At 43.0% G+C, this 18,565-nt stretch overlaps 1 protein-coding gene across 1 annotated transcript in view; it reads left to right on the forward strand.

Annotated features, from left to right (window-relative positions):
* TERB1 (telomere repeat binding bouquet formation protein 1) overlaps positions 1-18,565 on the forward strand; it is a 58,733-nt gene that overhangs the window by 14,372 nt on the left and 25,796 nt on the right. Inside the window, exons 5-10 of the mRNA XM_075073667.1 lie at positions 608-668; positions 759-874; positions 1,036-1,158; positions 11,914-12,066; positions 12,833-12,964; positions 14,664-14,789. Coding sequence (XP_074929768.1) covers positions 608-668; positions 759-874; positions 1,036-1,158; positions 11,914-12,066; positions 12,833-12,964; positions 14,664-14,789 — 711 coding nt within the window. The remainder of the gene's footprint in view (positions 1-607; positions 669-758; positions 875-1,035; positions 1,159-11,913; positions 12,067-12,832; positions 12,965-14,663; positions 14,790-18,565) is intronic.

The raw sequence follows: 18,565 nt of genomic DNA on the forward strand, positions 1-18,565 counted from the left end.
CAGGTGCTCTAATTGGCCACAGCTGTTCTAGTTAATCTAAAGCAAACCTTCCTCCCTTGGCAGGGAATAAGGCCCCCTGCTAACACGCTTATGCTGCCCTCTGGCCATGCTGTATCACAAAAGATTAATTGTGACATAGATTACTTTTAGGTGAGCTCAAAATCAGTTACAAGTAGATCAAACATTGAAATTACTTAATGTGTAAGAAACTTACATGTAGTTTTTAGCAAAACGTAATGCAAAATGAGGGTTTCTCACATTTTGTAGAGAAATTGAAACATAACAATTGATCATTATTAATTATTATTTGTGTTACAATAGCACCCAGAGGGACCTATACCTTTGGGCTCTGTACAAAGTATGGTTTAAAACACAAAGTAACAATTAATTTAGAAGGTCTCGTAGTTTATAAAAATTGAAGAACATAGTTAGCACTTTTTGTTGTTATACAGTTAAGGATGCAAGCACATAACACATTGTTCCTTTGTACATGGCTTACTAAGGGAGCTGAAGTAAAACTGAACTATTTAAACGGCATTTCAAATATTAATACTTTGTTTAAAATTATGTATTGTCTCTCCCAATACTGGCATATGGTCATTTATAGAGAGTGGGCAAACTCACATCAGAGAAACAGGCTGCATTGGTGTTCTGCTACAATTATTCAGGTAAATAAACAGTTTCTCTTACTTTATATCTTAACAGACTATTTAGGTCCTTAGTCATCTTTGCCATTATGTTTGTTTTTTTCTTAACAGAACAACTCTTTCAATATCTGAGGTGAATTTGTCAGATGAAAATGTTAATCAGTATTATCAGCTGTGGTCTTCAGTCTGCAGTACTCTGTGTGCATGTGTTAATAATCCTCAAAATGGTAACTATTATTAAATAATTGTATAACATAAGATGATAGTTAACATAAAAAGAACACTTTTAAAAAGTGACATCTGACTTCCATTTTCTAGTTATCTCTGTGAACGTAACTATATATTACATTTAGATTTTTTTTGTTTTTTTTGTTTTACATCTTTACAGAAGACAATCAAAACACTTGCTGTTCAGTTTTTCCACATGCAAAAGACTGGCTCCAAAGTTGCATAAAGCCTGAGATAGTTCGTCCTATTTGTTCATTTGTTGGACTTACAGTTGCTAATAATTGTAAGTACATGACATCCTGTCAACAATTTAGATTTCATGGAACTACATTTAATTGGAAACAACAATTAAATTTCCCTACCTCCCCAGATTCATCCACTGATCTTCCACCTTCTTTGCAGAAAGCATGGAAAACCTCTGTGTCATTGTCCCTTCTCCTCCAAACCTCACAGAGGACACTTACAGGGCCAGGGTTTGCACTGGGCAAAGAGGTAGGGTGAGCAAGAGGCAGGAGTAGGCATTCACATCATCCCCCTACTGGTCTTATGGAGATTCCTAGGAAAAAATAATCCAGGTTCTGGTAGATCAGCTCCAATGGAACCATTCTGCTGGAGTGGGGAGGTAGAGTGCTGGGGACCAGCTAGTCATGCATCATTTTGCTTAGAGGTATCAAGCTTGAGAGAATGTTTCTGTGTGTATATTTCTCTTATGAAACCTCCCTTGAATTTTCAGTAAGATGGTTACTGTCAGTAGTAATCTTAGAAATACCAACTGTAATTAAAAACATTGCATTGAAGAAATTATTTCTCTAGACTCTATTTAGTCATTTTCCTCAAAGAGTGCAGCATAGGTGTAAAAATGCTACCAGATTAGTGTAGTAGTGTTTTGCATCCACTTTGTGCTGGGTAAGTGACTAAACAAGGTGCAGGGCAACAAAGAATCAGGCTCTTTGTTTTCAAATATAGTTCAGTTTAAACATGGTGAGAAATATTTCTCATTTATATTGCTTTCCTGAGGTAAATGGATGCAGTTTTCTTTTAAAAGCACCTTTGCCTTGGGTGAGTCTTTCTCTAAGGATTCTGTCCTTTCTTTGTCTCTTGCCACCACTTGGTTATACCACAAGAGAACATGACATCAGAACAAACATCATAGATACTTTTACGGTCCCCAGTCCCTTATGATATTTTTTTCATGTGCATTTCTAAAATGCTTTTCTGTTGAGCTAATCAATTCTTCTTTTATTATTTTCAATTATTTTACTGTTAAGTAGAAGTTAGGTAAGACAGGTAAAGAGAGTTTCTTTTGAATCAGCTGATGGTATGCAGGCTCTATCCGCTAGCAGTTTTGTCACACCATCCTTCTCAATTTCAGTGCATTCCTTTAGCCTCTGTCCAGCAGACTGTGACTGTCCTACTTTGGAACAGTCTTTCAGCACTAATTTATTAATCTTCCATGTTTCCTATCTGTATTAGGCCCTACCTGGCCTGTTATAATATTCATTAATGTGTTGTGAGCTCCAGATATTTCCTTCTTTTTTTGCCTACTTCCTGTGATTTATTAGTGTTGGGTTCTAATAAGGAAGTGGATACTATACTCCAAGAAAATGTGGAGAGACTCTGTTTGGTGTCATAATCAACAGACCTCAAGTTTGGTGTCATAATCAACAGACCTCTTTTTATGCATCTTTGCTGCATAAAAAAAATTACCAAGGAAACTTGGACTTTTTCTAGGTCTTTATTTAAAGCCCATTTTTTCCCTGTCAAGTTGTTTTTTTTGGTCCATAATTTATAAGCATATTTATCCAGTGACTTGTGACTTTCTCAAAGAAAGAGGAAAAGCAACCAACTTCTGGGCAGCCAGAGACATCTCCCTTGTTCCATTAAGGTGGACATAAAGAAAATACTTTTGAAAAGATTTTTAAAATTGTATTATAATAAATAACACAATTATATTAAAATTAATTGTAGTAATTATACTGTGTTGTTTTAAATTATTCCTCCAATTTCAAATTGGTACTGTTTATTTCCCTTTTTATTCTAAAAATATTGGATAGTGTTTCTGTGTTTTGTTAAAGAATTGAAGAGCTTCATCCCAGAAGTGGGTGCACTTCCATAGTGGACAAATTAATAAATATTTATTCCATGTAAAAAAACCCCTGACAACGTCATAGCCGTTTTGTAAAGCCTTAAATGTGGTTTGTAAAGTGCTGTGTAAGTGTAAAGTATTATTAAGCCCAGTCAGAGGAGAAGTGATGATAGAATTTGGGAATTTTGGACTTCTAGCCTAATGTTTATTCCTATGAGGATACTATCTCTTTGTCCTCTTTCTGAGAAATTCTGGTGCAGGATCCTGGGTATCCAATAGTATTTGCAATGTTCGGTAGGTTTTTAAAGACTTTTTAAGTTTAGTTTAAGCAGAGTGCATCTCTGTCCTCATTATTTTAATTTACTTTAGAGAGAGCATAAAAACAATTACATCTAGTGCACATGCTGGAACAATGGAACCTAACAACATGCTTCTTTACATACATAATATCTTTTCAACAGCCATAAGTTCAAAACTACTGAGCCAACTTCCTTCAGACTGAACTCGCTACTTACATTTTAATTATGTCTACAGAATAATCCAAGTTTGAACAAATGCAGCTGTACCTGAGGTATCCATGCACAGAATTTCTGATCAGAACACATGAGAGAAATGTGTGTGGTGTTTTTTGTTTATAAACACATTGCTGGGATTCCCCAAGAATCTCTTCCATTCCATTCTCAAAAACTCAGTTCAACTCTGGAATTATTCACTTTAATTTGGCATACAGCAACACTATGCTTAAGCTGGCCAGGCTCAAATGCAGGTGCGCTCTCTCTCTCTCTCTCTCTCAGCATTCTGTGCTTCGTGATTGAGTTGGTTACTTTTCAGGAAGCAATCCCTGTACAGCATGCTGTCAATGTGCTGTTCATGTATAAACTGATATCTACATTCCAGATTTATCTTGTCCATTGTCCCTAGTACAAGGATGTTCCTGCTTACTTTAGCTAGACTGACTCCAGACTAATGCTTGTTATACCCTTATATACAACTTAATCTTCCATTCACCTTCCCAATCATTGCTTGGGAGAAATGAGGTCTTATTTATATCAAGTTACTCATGTCAAGTTAGGCCTACACACACACAAAAACTGAAAGCTGACTGAAGAAATTTGGCTAAAACTTTCCAAAAGAAATTTGTCTCTTGACTGTGACCAAATAGGGAAAACTTCATCTCAAAAAGAATTAGTTCTTCTCTGTGTGCTGGTTCCTCTGGGTACTCACTGTGACTGTGCATGAACTCCATATGCCTGAGCCTGGAAGATTCTTCACTAGAAGCATCCATTGATCTGCACCTGGGCCCTGCACTTCCTCTTACAGTGCTCTGAGAGAATAAGGGGCAGTGCAGATTGATCACCTCTTTATTTCCTTTCTGCCACTCATGGCCCAAAATGGAATTCCGACAGTGTCTGCTGCTTTACAGTATTTCTGCCCATTTTTTCCAGGTTTTTTGTATCTAGTTCCTATTAATTAACTAGTTAATTTTAGAGTATACTTTAGTGTTTGGGGTTAGGGTCTTTTCCCCCCTCTCCCTTCACCTTCACTGTCCAGGCATCTATTATGTCCAAGATTCCTGGTTTTAAGTCCTGTGTGACCTGTCCCCTTGTCTTCCCACCTAATGACTCCCCCCTGTCCCCCCCACTCCTGCCTCTATTGCCTTGGGGAGTCACATATTCTAAGTATCAGATTTCTTATTGTTTCCCACCTCGTGCATGACAATCTCATGAATTTCTACTTGGGAGACATCTAATGGAGCTTTCCATGAGGCCACAGCCCAATACAGGGACATCTGACCTCTCTGTATATTGACAAGATCCACCTTCTTTTGCCCTTCCAAACCTGGAGCTTCACAGTTTTGGCTCATCAGATCCTAGAGCTAAAGTCTATGATATGCATGGATGTAATGAAGATAAGAGAAAACACTTATATGGAAAGCAGGAAAGGTCCCCATCTAAACCCTCTAAGAAGAGATCAGGCACAATGCAGTGTCCTGGTATGTGTGGGTCTGGAGTTTCTGGATAAGAAGATAGCCTGGCACTGTCGACGCTGAAAGCCCGGGTTTTCCAAAAACAGTCACGTGTAAAGGGCAGGCCCCACCACCAGTGGAAAAAAAAGGAGAGAGCAGTCACCAACAGTATTATTGACTCTGCACTTTAAGAGGAAAAAGGATTTACTGGTACCATCGCTTACTGCCTGCACCACTAAATCTGCCTGCGCTCAGAAATCCCTCTTGCTCTCCAGCTGATCTAGGCTATACTGTTCCTGAGCACCTAGTGGTCTACACCAATCCAGTGATCTCCAGGGAGGTGCCTATACTGACAGTATGTTACTCACTGGTTCCTTCCACCAGCCATATGTCATAAGGTATAATTCCCAGATCTGAACCTTAGCGTCCAAATTTTGGGTACCTGCATGAATTCCTCTAAGCTTAATTACCAGCTTAGATCTGATAGCCTGCCACCACCCAAAAATATAGTGTTTTGGGGCACTCTGATCTCCCCAACCTTCCCTGGGGACCCCAAGAACCCAAATCCCTTGGATTCTTAAAACCAGGAGAAATAAACCATTCCCCCTTCTCCCCCCTCCCAGACTTTCCCTGAGAGAGACAGTAATCCTGGCACAGAGAGAAATTAGCCTCTCTCTCCCCCTTCCCTCCTCCCCCACCAGTCCTGGTGTTTAAACCCAATCCCCTGGGATAAAACAAGGGAAACAAGGAAAGATCAATCGGGTTCTCTAAAAGAAATCTTTTAATAAAAGAAAGGAAAAAGTAAAGAATTATCTCTGTAACTTCAAGATGTAAATATTACAGGGTCCTATAGTTTACAGACAAAGGAAGAAACCCTTCCTCCAGTACCAATACAAATCAAAATATTCCCAGAAACTACACATATAAAAGTTAACCAGCCAGATCCACATGTGCAAATAGAGTAAAACAAACAATTAAAAAGCCTAAATTGCCTGTTCTACTTACTATTTGAACAGAGCTTTAGAGAGCCTGTAGTAATGTCTGGTCCCTCTCATGCCCCCGAGAAAAGACACACACAGAGAACAAAGGACCCACACCCAAAACTTCCCTCCACACAGGGTTGAAAGTATCTTGTCTCCTGATTGGTCCTCTGGTCAGGTGTTTAGTTCCCTGTTTGTTAACCCTTTCCAGGTGAAAGAGACATTAACCCTTAACAATCTGTTTATGACACCATAGAATTGGGCTACGAGTATCAACAGCACATTGTTCCCTGATCCCATCTACTTCCCATTCTGGAATCACAAGACATGTGGTGAGGGGTTCCAGAGCTTCATGGGCTTCCACTCACCTTAGTAAGACATACTATTGGATCAGTGCTACCCTTGCTAGTGGTTGCCACTTTCATACCCTTACAGCCATGTCCACCTCTGTTCCAATACACAACCCTACACTCTGGACCTGTTAAGAGCTTGGGACTCTTATTTTAGACCTCTTGTCTCCAGGAGATCAGAACAGGAGTGTGTTCAGACATCATCTAGAGAAGAGCCTCAGTCTCCTCAGGACCTCTATGAGGAGAAAGAACAACCTGCCTATCTAGTGCATCCCCATCCATCTGCAACGCTTTCTTCACCTTCACTGGCAAATAATTATAAACAATTTCAGGAATTTCCTGAGAGAGATTGCAGAAGCTTTACTGATTCCTCTGGAGGAAGTCCAGGACCCTACTCACAAGCTTCCAGACACTCTCCAGACTCCAGGCCTTTGCAGGGTGGCACTTCTCATCAGTGAGGCCGTTCTGGAACTAGCCAGGAGTGTTTGGCACATTACAGCCACTTGTACCTCAACTCTGAAAAGAACAGATAAAAGATGCTGTGTTCCACTTAAAGGGATGGAATTTTTATTTTCCCACCCTGTCCCTAATTCATTAGTAGTACAGCCTATTACGAGGCACAACAGGCTGCACCAGCCTTGGTCTACTCCTTCCAATAAGAATGCTAAAACAGGACCTTCTAGGGAGAAATTTTTCTTCTGATAGCCTACAATAGTGAATTATCAGGCTCTGATTATGAAATATGACTTTATTAATTACAATAAGCTCTCTCGGCTCACTGACAAGCATCCTCAGGAGCTCAGACCTCAGTTCCAGAAGGGAAGCTCATAGCATGGTTGTCCCTTCAAGCATTGCTGGGAGCAGCTGATACTTCCTCTTGTTCTATGACTACTTCAGTAGTCATGAGCCAGGCTTCCTGGTTTCATTCCTTGGGGTTTCCTAAGAAAGTCCAGGCAACAACAGAAGACCTCCTTTCAACAGTACTGTCCTGTTCAGTGAAAAAACAGACAAATCACTGCACAGTCTTAAGGATTCCCAAGCAAGTCTTTGTTCCCTAGGGATTTATACCCCATCCCTTGGAGAAAGTACTCCGCCTCCTTATAGGCAGCATCCCGATGCCTCAGCCCTTTTGTCATCAACAGGTTTGTAAACCACTCAGGAAATGCCAGAGGGTTCAGTGTAGCAGACAGAATGCGCCACCATTGTTTCCTCCTCAGCCACAGCACCCCCCCAAAAATGTCATTTTGACGTGACTTTTGAAGGCCATCAGCTAGTCTCCTCACAACCAGACCCCCCCTACACCCTTTGGTGGTTGCCTGCTGTGCTTCTTCCCTATGTGGCAACATATCTCTTTGGACAGATTGTCCTGGAGACTGTCTCCAAGGACTACACAATAAGAGTTCCTGACCATCCATTCATTCATACCCCCTTCCGTGTCCTTTTTCAGTGGGCCCATTCACAAGAGGTTTCTCAGACAAAGTTGGCTGTCTTCTACAACTAGGAGCCGTAGAGCCCATGCCTCAACACAAAGGGAAGAGTTTGTATTCAGGATGCTTCCTCTTTGCCAACAAGAAGGGGTGAATAGAGGTCCATTCTAGATCTTAGACAAGTTAATATCTTCATACCCCATTGTAGAAAGAAGTGTTTCTCACCAAGTCTCTTTTTTCCAGATGACTGACCGGATCTATGTCCAGGATCTTTCACAGAGCTCAAAGTTCTAAGTTCCTTTTGTCTCCAAAGGTGAAGGATAACTTAGGGATTCTCTCCCCTTCCTTTTACAGTCCAGTAAACCTTTGAAAAGTAAGCCCATACAAAGTTCCTTTCTCCTGCTGGGTATAGACACTATACTTTCTGGTGTAGACACCATGCTGGTTCCTCCCCCACTAGTGATTTTTACAATGCAGATGATCTCTTCCTGCAACCTCTGATACAAATGAATAGCTCATTGAATTTACCCAGACCTGGTTTGAGGTGTTGGCCTCCTTTCTTTTTCTGAAGAAAACCAGTTTATCAACTCCACCAACATATTGGTTTAAACAGTTTAGTCACATATTTCCAGTATATCTGTAAAGATCTTTCTGGGTTTACTATACACACATCAAATAAGAATATTAATGATTGGTGAGTTATTAGTTTTCCATTGATATATTACATGCCACCTTCTGGGTTAATATGACAACAGCGCCACCTGGCATTGGAGTTCTCTTAGGGACACATCCCTCCATCAGTGAAGGCAATTGATTTGCAGCTCTTGATCTGAAGTATATCTAGTTCCTATAGTCATCCATTTCTGTGCTGTACGGTGGGCCTAGAATATTACCAGTATAGAATCCTTTCTTTTGGGCTCTTGACAGCACCAAGGGTATTCTCAAAGGTGCTTGCCATAGTAGCAGTACACCTTTATCACCAGGGCAGCACTCTGTTTCCTTACCTTGTTGATCAGCTGCTCACAGGCCATTCATCTCAAGAAGTCAGGTGTGCTTCCTCCCCAGTCTAATACAATACTGAGACTTTGAGGAAACCTAGAAAAGTCCACTTTAATCCCAGCTTGCACTAAGAATTTATTGGTTTTGACCCTGGACTCAACCACAACCAAAGCCTACTTACCTCAACACAGGCTTCTCACAATGAGGGACCTCATTGTCCAACTCTGACCAAGTCTCTGGATGACAGTCCACCTCCACTGGTTCTTCTAGGCCACATGGCCACCTTCACATACTCAAAGCCCCACCTTTGTTGTTTTCAGGATTTGGCTTCATATGGTCTATACTCCAAACAGAGAGGGAAGATAAGAAGGCTGTATGTGTAGGAGTCCCTTTTGCTCCCCCATTACCCCAAAGCAAATAGTCATGGGTGCTTCTCTTCTGGGCTGGGGAGGGGTAGTGGGGAAATCTAGACAAATAGTGCAAGGTTCCTGGACCCACCAGAGGCCCAACTACACATCAACCTTCTTGAAATTCAAGCAGCACACAAAGCTTTCAGGAAGTTTCTCCTTTTTTTTACATTCCCAGTATGTTCCAGTCATGTTGGATAATATGAACACAGATTTCTATGTAAACAAACAGTGGGGAGTGAGGTCCCACCCCTCTTTGTGAAGAGGCAGTCAAGCTCTGAAATTAGTACATCTGTCATCAGCTCATCCTTTCAGTGGTGCACCTTCCTGGAGTAATGAACACCTTAGCAGACAGCCCCAGCAGATAGTTTCACAGAATCCACAAGTGGGAATTTCATAACATAGTGTTACAGAGCATCTTCCAGCAGCGAAGTTCCCCATCATGGGACCGTCTTTCGTCCTAAATCAACAAGAAATGCTCATCCTGTTGCCCTTGTGCAGCCCAGGGACACAACTTTAGAAACAATGCATTTCTGGTTCAGTGGCCAGAGCCGCTAATGCGTGCTTTCCTGCTCATCCCCTCCTACTTTGGAGCTTGACCAAGGTCAAGCTGGACAAATCAGCAATGATCCTCGTAGCTCTCTGGTGCTGAAACAATTTTAGTTCACCTGCATCTTCCAGATGTACACATGTCAAAGTATTTGCTTATGACCATTGCTGAACCATCTAACTCAGAATGTTGGCAGAACCATCCCTCCCAACCAACATCCCTCCACCTTACGGTCTGGATTTTGGATGAGCAACAAGTATAGATATGGTTTACAGGAAGTCTAATCATTCCTCAATAATAGCAGAAAAGCTTTCACAGGAAAATGCTATGCTGCTGAGTAGAGGAGATTCTCCGTCTGGTGCCAGCATTACCATGACCTTCATCTGGACTCAGATCCCTGCCATTTTAGATTATATCCTTTCCCTGAAATCATCGGTTTTATCCATTAGCTCATTATACATGCATTTGGCAGTGATCAACACTTTCCATCCTCTGACTGACAACTACTCAATGTTCTCACACCCTAAATGCCTGAGAGGCCTTGTCAGAACCCTCGCTCCACTATCAGTACAAACTCCTAATTGTGAGCTTAATCTACTTCTGTCAGCATTTATTAATCCACCATTCAAGCCATTGGCCTTCTACTCCCTTTCTATTTATTCCTGAAAGTGGCCTTCTTTAAGGCAATAACCTCCACTACGAGATTGCCATAAAAGCCACAAACTCCCAGTAGACCATCCCGACACAATATTTCATAAGGACGGAGTGTGTCTGTGGTTACATCCCAAATTCATCACAAAGGTTCCCTCCAAATTTCCTCTGAATCAGACTATTCATCTGCCTGTATTCTTCCAGGAAGGACATGAAGGTCTCTTCTCTTGATGTTTGTAGAGCTCTGGCTTTCAACCTACAGAGGAGAAAGCCTTTAGAAAATCCCTAAGATTGTTCATCTTATTCACCAAGCAGATGAAAAGGGAAGTGATTTCATTGCAAAGATTCTCGAAATGGATCTTAAGTTGTATCTGACTGCGTTATGAACAAAGGGAAACCCCTCCTTCTCAGGATGTTAGGGCCTGCTCTACTGGAGTACATGCTACCTCTGTAAATTCTCTCCAAAATATACCTCTTGTAGAAATCTGTAGAAATGGCAACCTGGAGCTTATTGCACACCTTTACCAGCCACTATGCCTTGGTCCAGGCTTCTTCAGCTGCTGCATCCTTTGTCACATGCCCTTCAATCAGTAGTATGGGCATGGGTCCTTACACTCTCTCCACTTCGTCAATGAGTTCTGCTTGTGAATGACTCACAGCGAATACCCAGCTGACTTACGACACTCTGGATTCAGGACAAAAAAGTAGTAGTATTCTTACAATTGGGCATTGCACAGAAGGTTGTGGTAAGATTCTGATTTTTTTTATGAATTTTGGTTTATGGCTTTAACGACTTCAATGCTGTACTCCTCACCAGTTTTCATTAAAAGAAAGGTTACTTACCTTTATGTAACTGGAGTTGTTCAAGATGTGTGGCCTCTATAGGTATTCATAACCAACCTCCCTTCCCCTCTGTTCAGATCCTCATATGATTCATGGAAGAGTGGGAACTGGAGATGCAGTCGGTCTACACTGCTCCTTGTGTTTTCATTTTACATCATGGGGAAGTACAGGGCACAGGTGCGGACCAACAGACACTGCTAGTGAAGAATATCCCAGTCTCAGGTGCATGGAGCAGCCCCTTCCACAATCCCCTGAACACAAGCAGTAGAACTTGTCCATCAGCATCCTTTTCATCATTAAAAAATAACATAGAGTTTAAGTGGCTTAGAGGGCTTTGTGTGATTCCTTTGCACATGGTGGCATTTACCTTAAGGGCTAGATTCTGATATCTTCCTCCACAAATAGTCCCATTAGCTTCAAGTTAGTAAAATCTGTAAAAATCTTTGGGTGCCACTTTGATTTTCCAAAGGTTAGTTCATCATTATTACAACACAGAAAATAATGGTTATAACTAAGTGAAATCAAGCAGCACACTAGTACATTGTTTACATATATATATTATGCTTGTATATTTTCTATAATTCTTATGAAAAATACATTTCTAAATTTGCCACCTCTTCTATAATTACAGTTTTGATTATGTTGTATTGATGGAATTGTGTTAGATGGCAAGAAAATTAGCAAACACAAAAAACATTACCACATTGCTTTATTAATATTGTTCTAGTTTATAGAGAGATAAATGTTTCAGTTCAGTATTTATTCTTTTTTTCCTTAAGCATATGTACAGGAATACTTTGTTTCTGTTGGTGGATTAGACGTATTAGCTGAAATACTTATCAAGCTGGTCCGTGATTCATCTAGAAGTTATTCAAGCGCAAAACTTGCAGTAGTGGTAACAAAGACTCTAGATGCTTGCATTGCTGATAACTGTGAGTGAATGGACCCCAAACATTTTTATATCTATATATGGTATTTCTAGAAATAAATTAGTAGGGCTAGATTTTAGAAAAAAAGTATGCAGATGGACATGAAATGGCAAGTAAGTGTACATATATTGCACATATGCAAAATACACTTTTACATGTCAGAATTTCCTAAACAGTCTCCAACTGAAATTAGAAAGAGTGAAGAAAATGCACCTGCTGGGATTTGCAGAGAAATGGGGGTGTGACTAACACCTTGATTTTTAGCACATAGATAAACAAACAAATCTAGGTGCCCCTAAGTCTTTGGAGAAGTTTGACTTCTTTACAGGAAGTGTCTCCAGTTGTTCTATGGGGAGGATCTTATTGCTGATAAACCTAAGAGTTAGATCTTCATGTCCTCTCCAATTGCAGCGAGTTCTCCATATGCTGAATCTGGTAAAGGATTTGGGGAACTTTTCCAGAGGTCTGCACCCCAGTGTGCTGGACAGCCCTGATTTATCAGGGCTTCTTAACGCAGCAGGATTTGGGGGATGGGACAGTGTTGGGACTGGGAAAGAGCATTTACAGGACTGGTCCCCTGAAAGGAGACGATACGGACTTCAAATATTGGAGTGAGGGAGTGAAAGCTGGGGGGAAGTGGGGGCAATCTCAAGGCTTCTTCAGGGATATGGAGGACACCCTGAAAAAGAAAATGTATTTTTGTAGCATTGTGTTGTGTACTTACTCTTCAGTTTAATTTTTGTCTCTTTAAATTATTTTATACTAATAGCTGCTGTTGGTGATGTCCTGGTAAAGTATCACATTGTATCTAAGCTACTGAGGTTGCTGACTTCTGACAGTCTGGATTCAGGAGAAAAAATTAGTATTATTCTTACAATTGGGCATTGCACAGAAGGTTGTGGTAAGATTTTGATTTGTTATGAATTTTGGTTTGTGGCTTTAAACACTTCAATGCTGCACTCCTCAGCAGTTTTCATTAAAATACTCAAAGCAAAATTCTTCCACATAATTTAATTCAATATTAAAACTCAAAGAAAAGTTTCTGTAGTGTTCTGTCTTTGGTTTTGAAGAGCTGTTATCTCAATACAAAATACAGTATCTTCAGAGTTAAAAGAAAGTAGAGTCTCATGAGAAGCACTGAAAGGACCAAATCCTGTTCACCTCATTCACATAGGGTGAAATTCACCTTGTCCAGAGGGCCAGAACAAGACATATGCATCATGTAAGTTCCACTAAAGCCCTATTTTAACTCCTCCAGTAGTACCTGGAGCATAGATGTTGTGCTGACCCTCTGCACAGGGATATATTTCACCTATAAATAATTTTACTGAATTTAATAGCATTACTTTTGGAAGTGAGAACAGGATTTTGTCTGAAGTGCTTTTGCCTGACATCTTAGTGTTTGTCCAAAATAAAGTTGCCCAACTCAGACTGTCAATTGGCACCCTGTGGCAATGAAAGCAAACTGCGTGGATAGTTGCAAGATACTGATGATTGATTGTTTATATTGTTCACTTTTCTCTCAAGAGCACTCTGGACTCTGTCAAACAGAGAATATCTTGTAAAGCCCTAATCCTGCTGCCTTTGAAGTCAGTGGCAGTTTGACAGTTTCGACAGGAGATGGATTGGGCTGTAAAGAAACTAATTGAATCAAAGGAGGGCTTTGCTCCATGGAAAATACATTGCAAATATAAATTTTATGATCTTATAAAATAAGAGAATTTTTATTTTAATATGTTATTGTTTGCAGAGTTAAGGATTTTTTTTAAAAGAAAAAAAAATCCAATATAATTAGAGAGTTTAAGATCCTGTCTGAACTATAAAAATGTTTTTGGAAAGTTATGCAAATATTAGCATGCAAATATTAGCATAGTTTTAGAAAACATAATTTTAGACGATTACATGAATTATGAATGGAGTGACTGTTCTTTTCTTGCCCAGAGAAGAACTGATTAGATAGGCTCTATTTACAATGCAGATTTTGAACTGGAGTACACCAGACAATTGTAAATCATAGTTTCAGTATACACATGTAAGAGAGATTTGCACTAATGCAGCTACCTTAGTGCAACAAACAGACCAAAAACCAAAACAACTAACAACCCTAATGAAAAATAAGGCCCTAGTCAACAACTGAAATTGAGTTGGGTCCAATTTAATAAATATACAGGTTTTTTACTAACTTAAACTCTAGATTTTTTTGAATGCAAACTTTTAATTATGGATAGCTATGTATTTTTCACTTGAATTAGCAGTATTTACTTTTCTAGCTGACTCAGTCCTTATTGGATTTGCTTATACTACTACTGAAATTTTAGAAGTGACTGTTTCATACAGTAAGTTAGAAGTTATGAATCATCCCTAATTGCTTCCTAAACTGGACAAAAAGTAAATAAAGCAATTCATATAAAGTAGTTCATGCATTATACGGAAATTACCCAGATATGATTTAATGAATTTGGCTCATGATAAAAAGAAACATTTTGCTGAATTTTATTTAAAATTATTTATACTGTCTTCTAAAGATAATGTAAGAAAACTGTTACCATGGTACAAGTTCAGAAACTGATTTATTTTCCTTTAATGCTAATCTTCTTTAGAAGAAAATCAGTATGATCTGCTTAAGAACAATGGCCTTCCATTTATGATTCAGTTATTAACAGAGTCTCAAGATGAAGAAGTAAACAAAGCTGCAACTTTTGTGCTGCAAAATTGCAAGCAAATTAGTAAGCTTATTATTGTTTTAAAAAAATTAAATTCATTGTTCTCAGTATTTAAGATTTGTAAACCTTCAAAATAATTGTAACCGTAGCAGGTTGGTAATGCAGTGCACTTCAGTAACGCTTGTTTTCCTTGGGAACAGTTGTGTATTTACCACCATAGAATGATTATAACATTTAGGGGGGTGAAAGAAAAGTTGCAGAGATTCAGTTGAATGCAAAAATGTGTGGGCATAATCTGTGAACAAAAGGCTGGTTCCCTTTAAATTATAGCATTGCCAACTTTCTAATCACACAAAACTGAACACCCTTGCCTCCCGCCTCACCCCCGCTCAGTCCATCCCCCCTTCTTGCATTGCTTGCTCTCCCCCACCTTCACTCGCTCCTTTTCACAAGGCTGGGGCATGGGGTTGGGGTGCAGGAGAGGTTGAAGACTCTGGCTGGGGACACAGGCTCCAGCGTGGGGCCAGAAATGAGGGGTTCAGGGTGTGGGAGGAGGCTTTGGGTTGGGGCAGGGATTGGAGTGTGGGAGGGGTTATGGGCTCTGGGGTGGGATCAGAAATGAGGGGTTCAGGGTTTGGGAGGGGGTTCTGGGCTGGGACAGGGAGTTAGGATGTGGGTTCCAGCTGGGGTGCGGGCTCTGGGGTGGGATCAGGGATGAGGGGTTTGGGATACAGGAGGGGGCTTAGGGCTGGGGAGTTTGGAGGATGGGGGTGAGGGCTGGGGTAGGGGGTTGGGATGCAGGCTCTGGGAGAGAGTTTGGATGTGGGAGCGGCCTCCAGGCTGGGGCAGGGGGTTAGGGTGTGTCAGGGGGTGCAGGGTGCATGCTCTGGGAGGGAGTTTGGGTTCCGGAGGGGTCTAAGGGTTCAGGCTCCAGGATGGAGTTTGGGTGTGGGAGGGGGCTCAGGACTGGGAGTTGGAGTGTGGGGTGCAGGCTCCGGGAGGGAGTTGAGGTGCAAGAAGGCTGGGGCAGAGAGCTGGGGCGCAGGCTCCTCTGGGTGGTGCTTACATCAGGTGGCTCCCAGGAAGCAGCGACACGTCCTCTGGCTCCTCATGGACGATGCTCTTAGCCCTCAACCTCCAGCACCACGCCAAGACCAGGCTTCAGTGCGCAGTGCCCTGGCGGCAACAGTAGGAACTGCACCACGGTCAAACTCTGATAGAGACCCACAGCACCGGCGTTCCCCAGCACCGCAACTGACATCATCGGTCCGGCACCGCTCCCACTTGCCTTGTCAGAAGCGGCACTGTAGACCAGAAAAGGCTGGCCCACCTCAGCAGACACCAGCCTCCCTGGACCCACCCTTGGCGTCGCATCCCGTAGAGGAGCAGCCAGGGGCACAAGTGCTGACTTTGGCACATTGACTCTGGCACTGAGAGCGGAGCCCTTGAGTCCGGTGCATCTGGACTCCCTGATGCCTAGCGTGGTTGAAGTCCAGTTGCCATCGACTCCAGACACATTTGCGGCTGCAAGGGATCTGATTACTATGACGGTGTCAGTATCCCTTCAGCAGACAAAGGCACTGGTTCTAGCTCATATGGTCCCATCCTGGGGCAAGTCGGCCCTTTTCCACCCGGCACTGTCAGTTGAGCCACGGCACCAATCCCACTCTCGGCACTCTTCCTGCTCCTGACGCCGCTCGCGGTCCCAGCGTTGCTCACAGTCGCGGCACCGCTCTCCTTTGCAGCACTGGTGGTACTCGCGGCACCAGTCAGACTCCTGGCACTGTTCTCAGCACTGCTCTGTACGTTGGTCACCATCCAGGAGCAGATCTTGGTTCAGACGCCACTCCCAGCGACGATCACCATCGAGGAATAGATCCAGATCTCAGCACTGGTCCAGACCCCGGCACCGATCTAGGTCACAGCACCACTCCCCCTTGCGGCATCACTCTCCATCTTCACGGTACTGATCTCCATTGCGTCGACGCGACTTGGCGCAGACCTGCTTGGCACCACCATGGCCATCGGGCTCTGCCTCTTGTCCAACGGAGTCGGACGCGAGGTCATGTCTATCCAACTGCCACCACTTGGATCACAGCCATCTGAACTCAGGGGCTGCTCATTGGCAGGCACAGGGACAAGGTCCGGTCCAAGGGTCTACTCAAGGGCCCTTTTGGATGCCCTGGGCATACCACCAGGCCCAGGTGCTCCATCAGGGGCTTCTCGTTCAGCCCCCTCCGAGCTGCTGGTGCCAGAGGCCACCGTCAGCCATCCTGCTCCTGGGGGCATGGAAACTGGGGCATCATTCATCCAGGCTCCAGACCCTCCTCCAACCCCCACTTCCAGGTCTGGACACTGCGATCACAGGCTCAGGACTCCAAGACACAGCTGACCAAGAGGGCCCAGATGATCCTCTTCCTCCTATGCGCTCCTCCTCCTCCTCCTCACTTGATGAGGCGGTGGCAGCCATTGCTATTTCAGGTCCCCGCCAGTAGACTTCTAGGCCCACCAGGACCTCTTACGTACTGTGGCGTGGAATATGAACCTCCAAGCAGAGGAGGTTATAGAAGTGGAGGACCCTGTGGATGACATTTTGTCCACAGAGGCGCCATCTAGGATGGCCCTACCGCTCATCCAGACCATTCAGACCACGGCCAGAACAATCTGGCAAATGCCCGCATCTATTCCTCTGACTGCTAAAGGGGGAGCGGAAGTACTTCATACCTTCCAAGGGATATTACTGACTATACACACATCCACAGCCCTATTCGCTGGTGGTGACCTCAGTGAATGAAAAGGAGAGCCATGGTCAGCAAGACCCGGCACCCAAATCAAAAGAGGCCAAATGCCTTGATCTATTTGGGCGCAAAGTCTACTCCTCAGGCGGTCTTCAGCTCTGGATTGCAAACCAGCAATTGCTCCTGAGCCAATATAAATATAACTCTTGGAACTCCATGTTAAAGTTCAAGGAGCTGGTTCCTTCGGAGTCCAGAGATGAGTTTGGGGCCTTGGTGGAAGAGGGCAAGACAGTGGCGAGGACCACATTACAGACCTCGTTGGACACCGCAGACTCTGCTGCTCGGACCCTCTCTTTGGGCATTGCAATGAGACGTACAAGCTGCAAGCTTCCGGCTTACCACCAGAACTTTAGCAAATGTTACAGGATCTCCCCTTTGATGGAGAGGGCCTGTTTTCAGACAAAACTGATGCGAGGTTTCAGAGCCTCAAGGACTCAAGGGCCATAATGCGATTGCTGGGGATGCATACACCGGCTACCCAGCAGGAGTCATTTAAGCCTCAGCCCCAAAGCTCCTATCCTCCTCCTCGGCTGAGGCAGTACTTCTATAGGAGGCGGGGGCGTAATACCAGGAGGAAACCCTCCAACCACCAACCTGGCCAAGGCCCTTCTAAGCCCTCAGTGGGCCCTAAGCAAAACTTTTGAAGGGACGCTTGAGGACGATGTACCGAACCTCGGTCAGGATCCTACCCCACCCTTCCTGAATTGTTTATCCCGTTTCCACTGTACTTGATCCCTTATAACCACAGACCGTTGAGTTCTTCGCATGGTGGAAAGGGGATACTCTCTCCAATTTTCTTTCTTCCCACCCTCCCTTCCCGTCCCTCTTTAGGGACCCTTTTCACGAGCAACTCCTCATTCAGGAGGTTCAAATGCTCCTATCCATGGGGGCGATCGAGGAGGTTCCATGGGAGCTAAGGGGCAAGGGGTTTTACTCCCGTTACTTCCTAATACCCAAGGCAAAGGGTGGGCTTCGGCCTATCCTGGACCTGTGCGGACTCAACAAATTCATGGTAAAGTTGAAGTTCCGCATGGTCTCCTT

The sequence above is a fragment of the Chelonoidis abingdonii genome, chromosome 19 (genome assembly GCF_003597395.2).
Source record: "Chelonoidis abingdonii isolate Lonesome George chromosome 19, CheloAbing_2.0, whole genome shotgun sequence".
NCBI classification, from domain to species: Eukaryota; Metazoa; Chordata; order Testudines; family Testudinidae; genus Chelonoidis; species Chelonoidis abingdonii.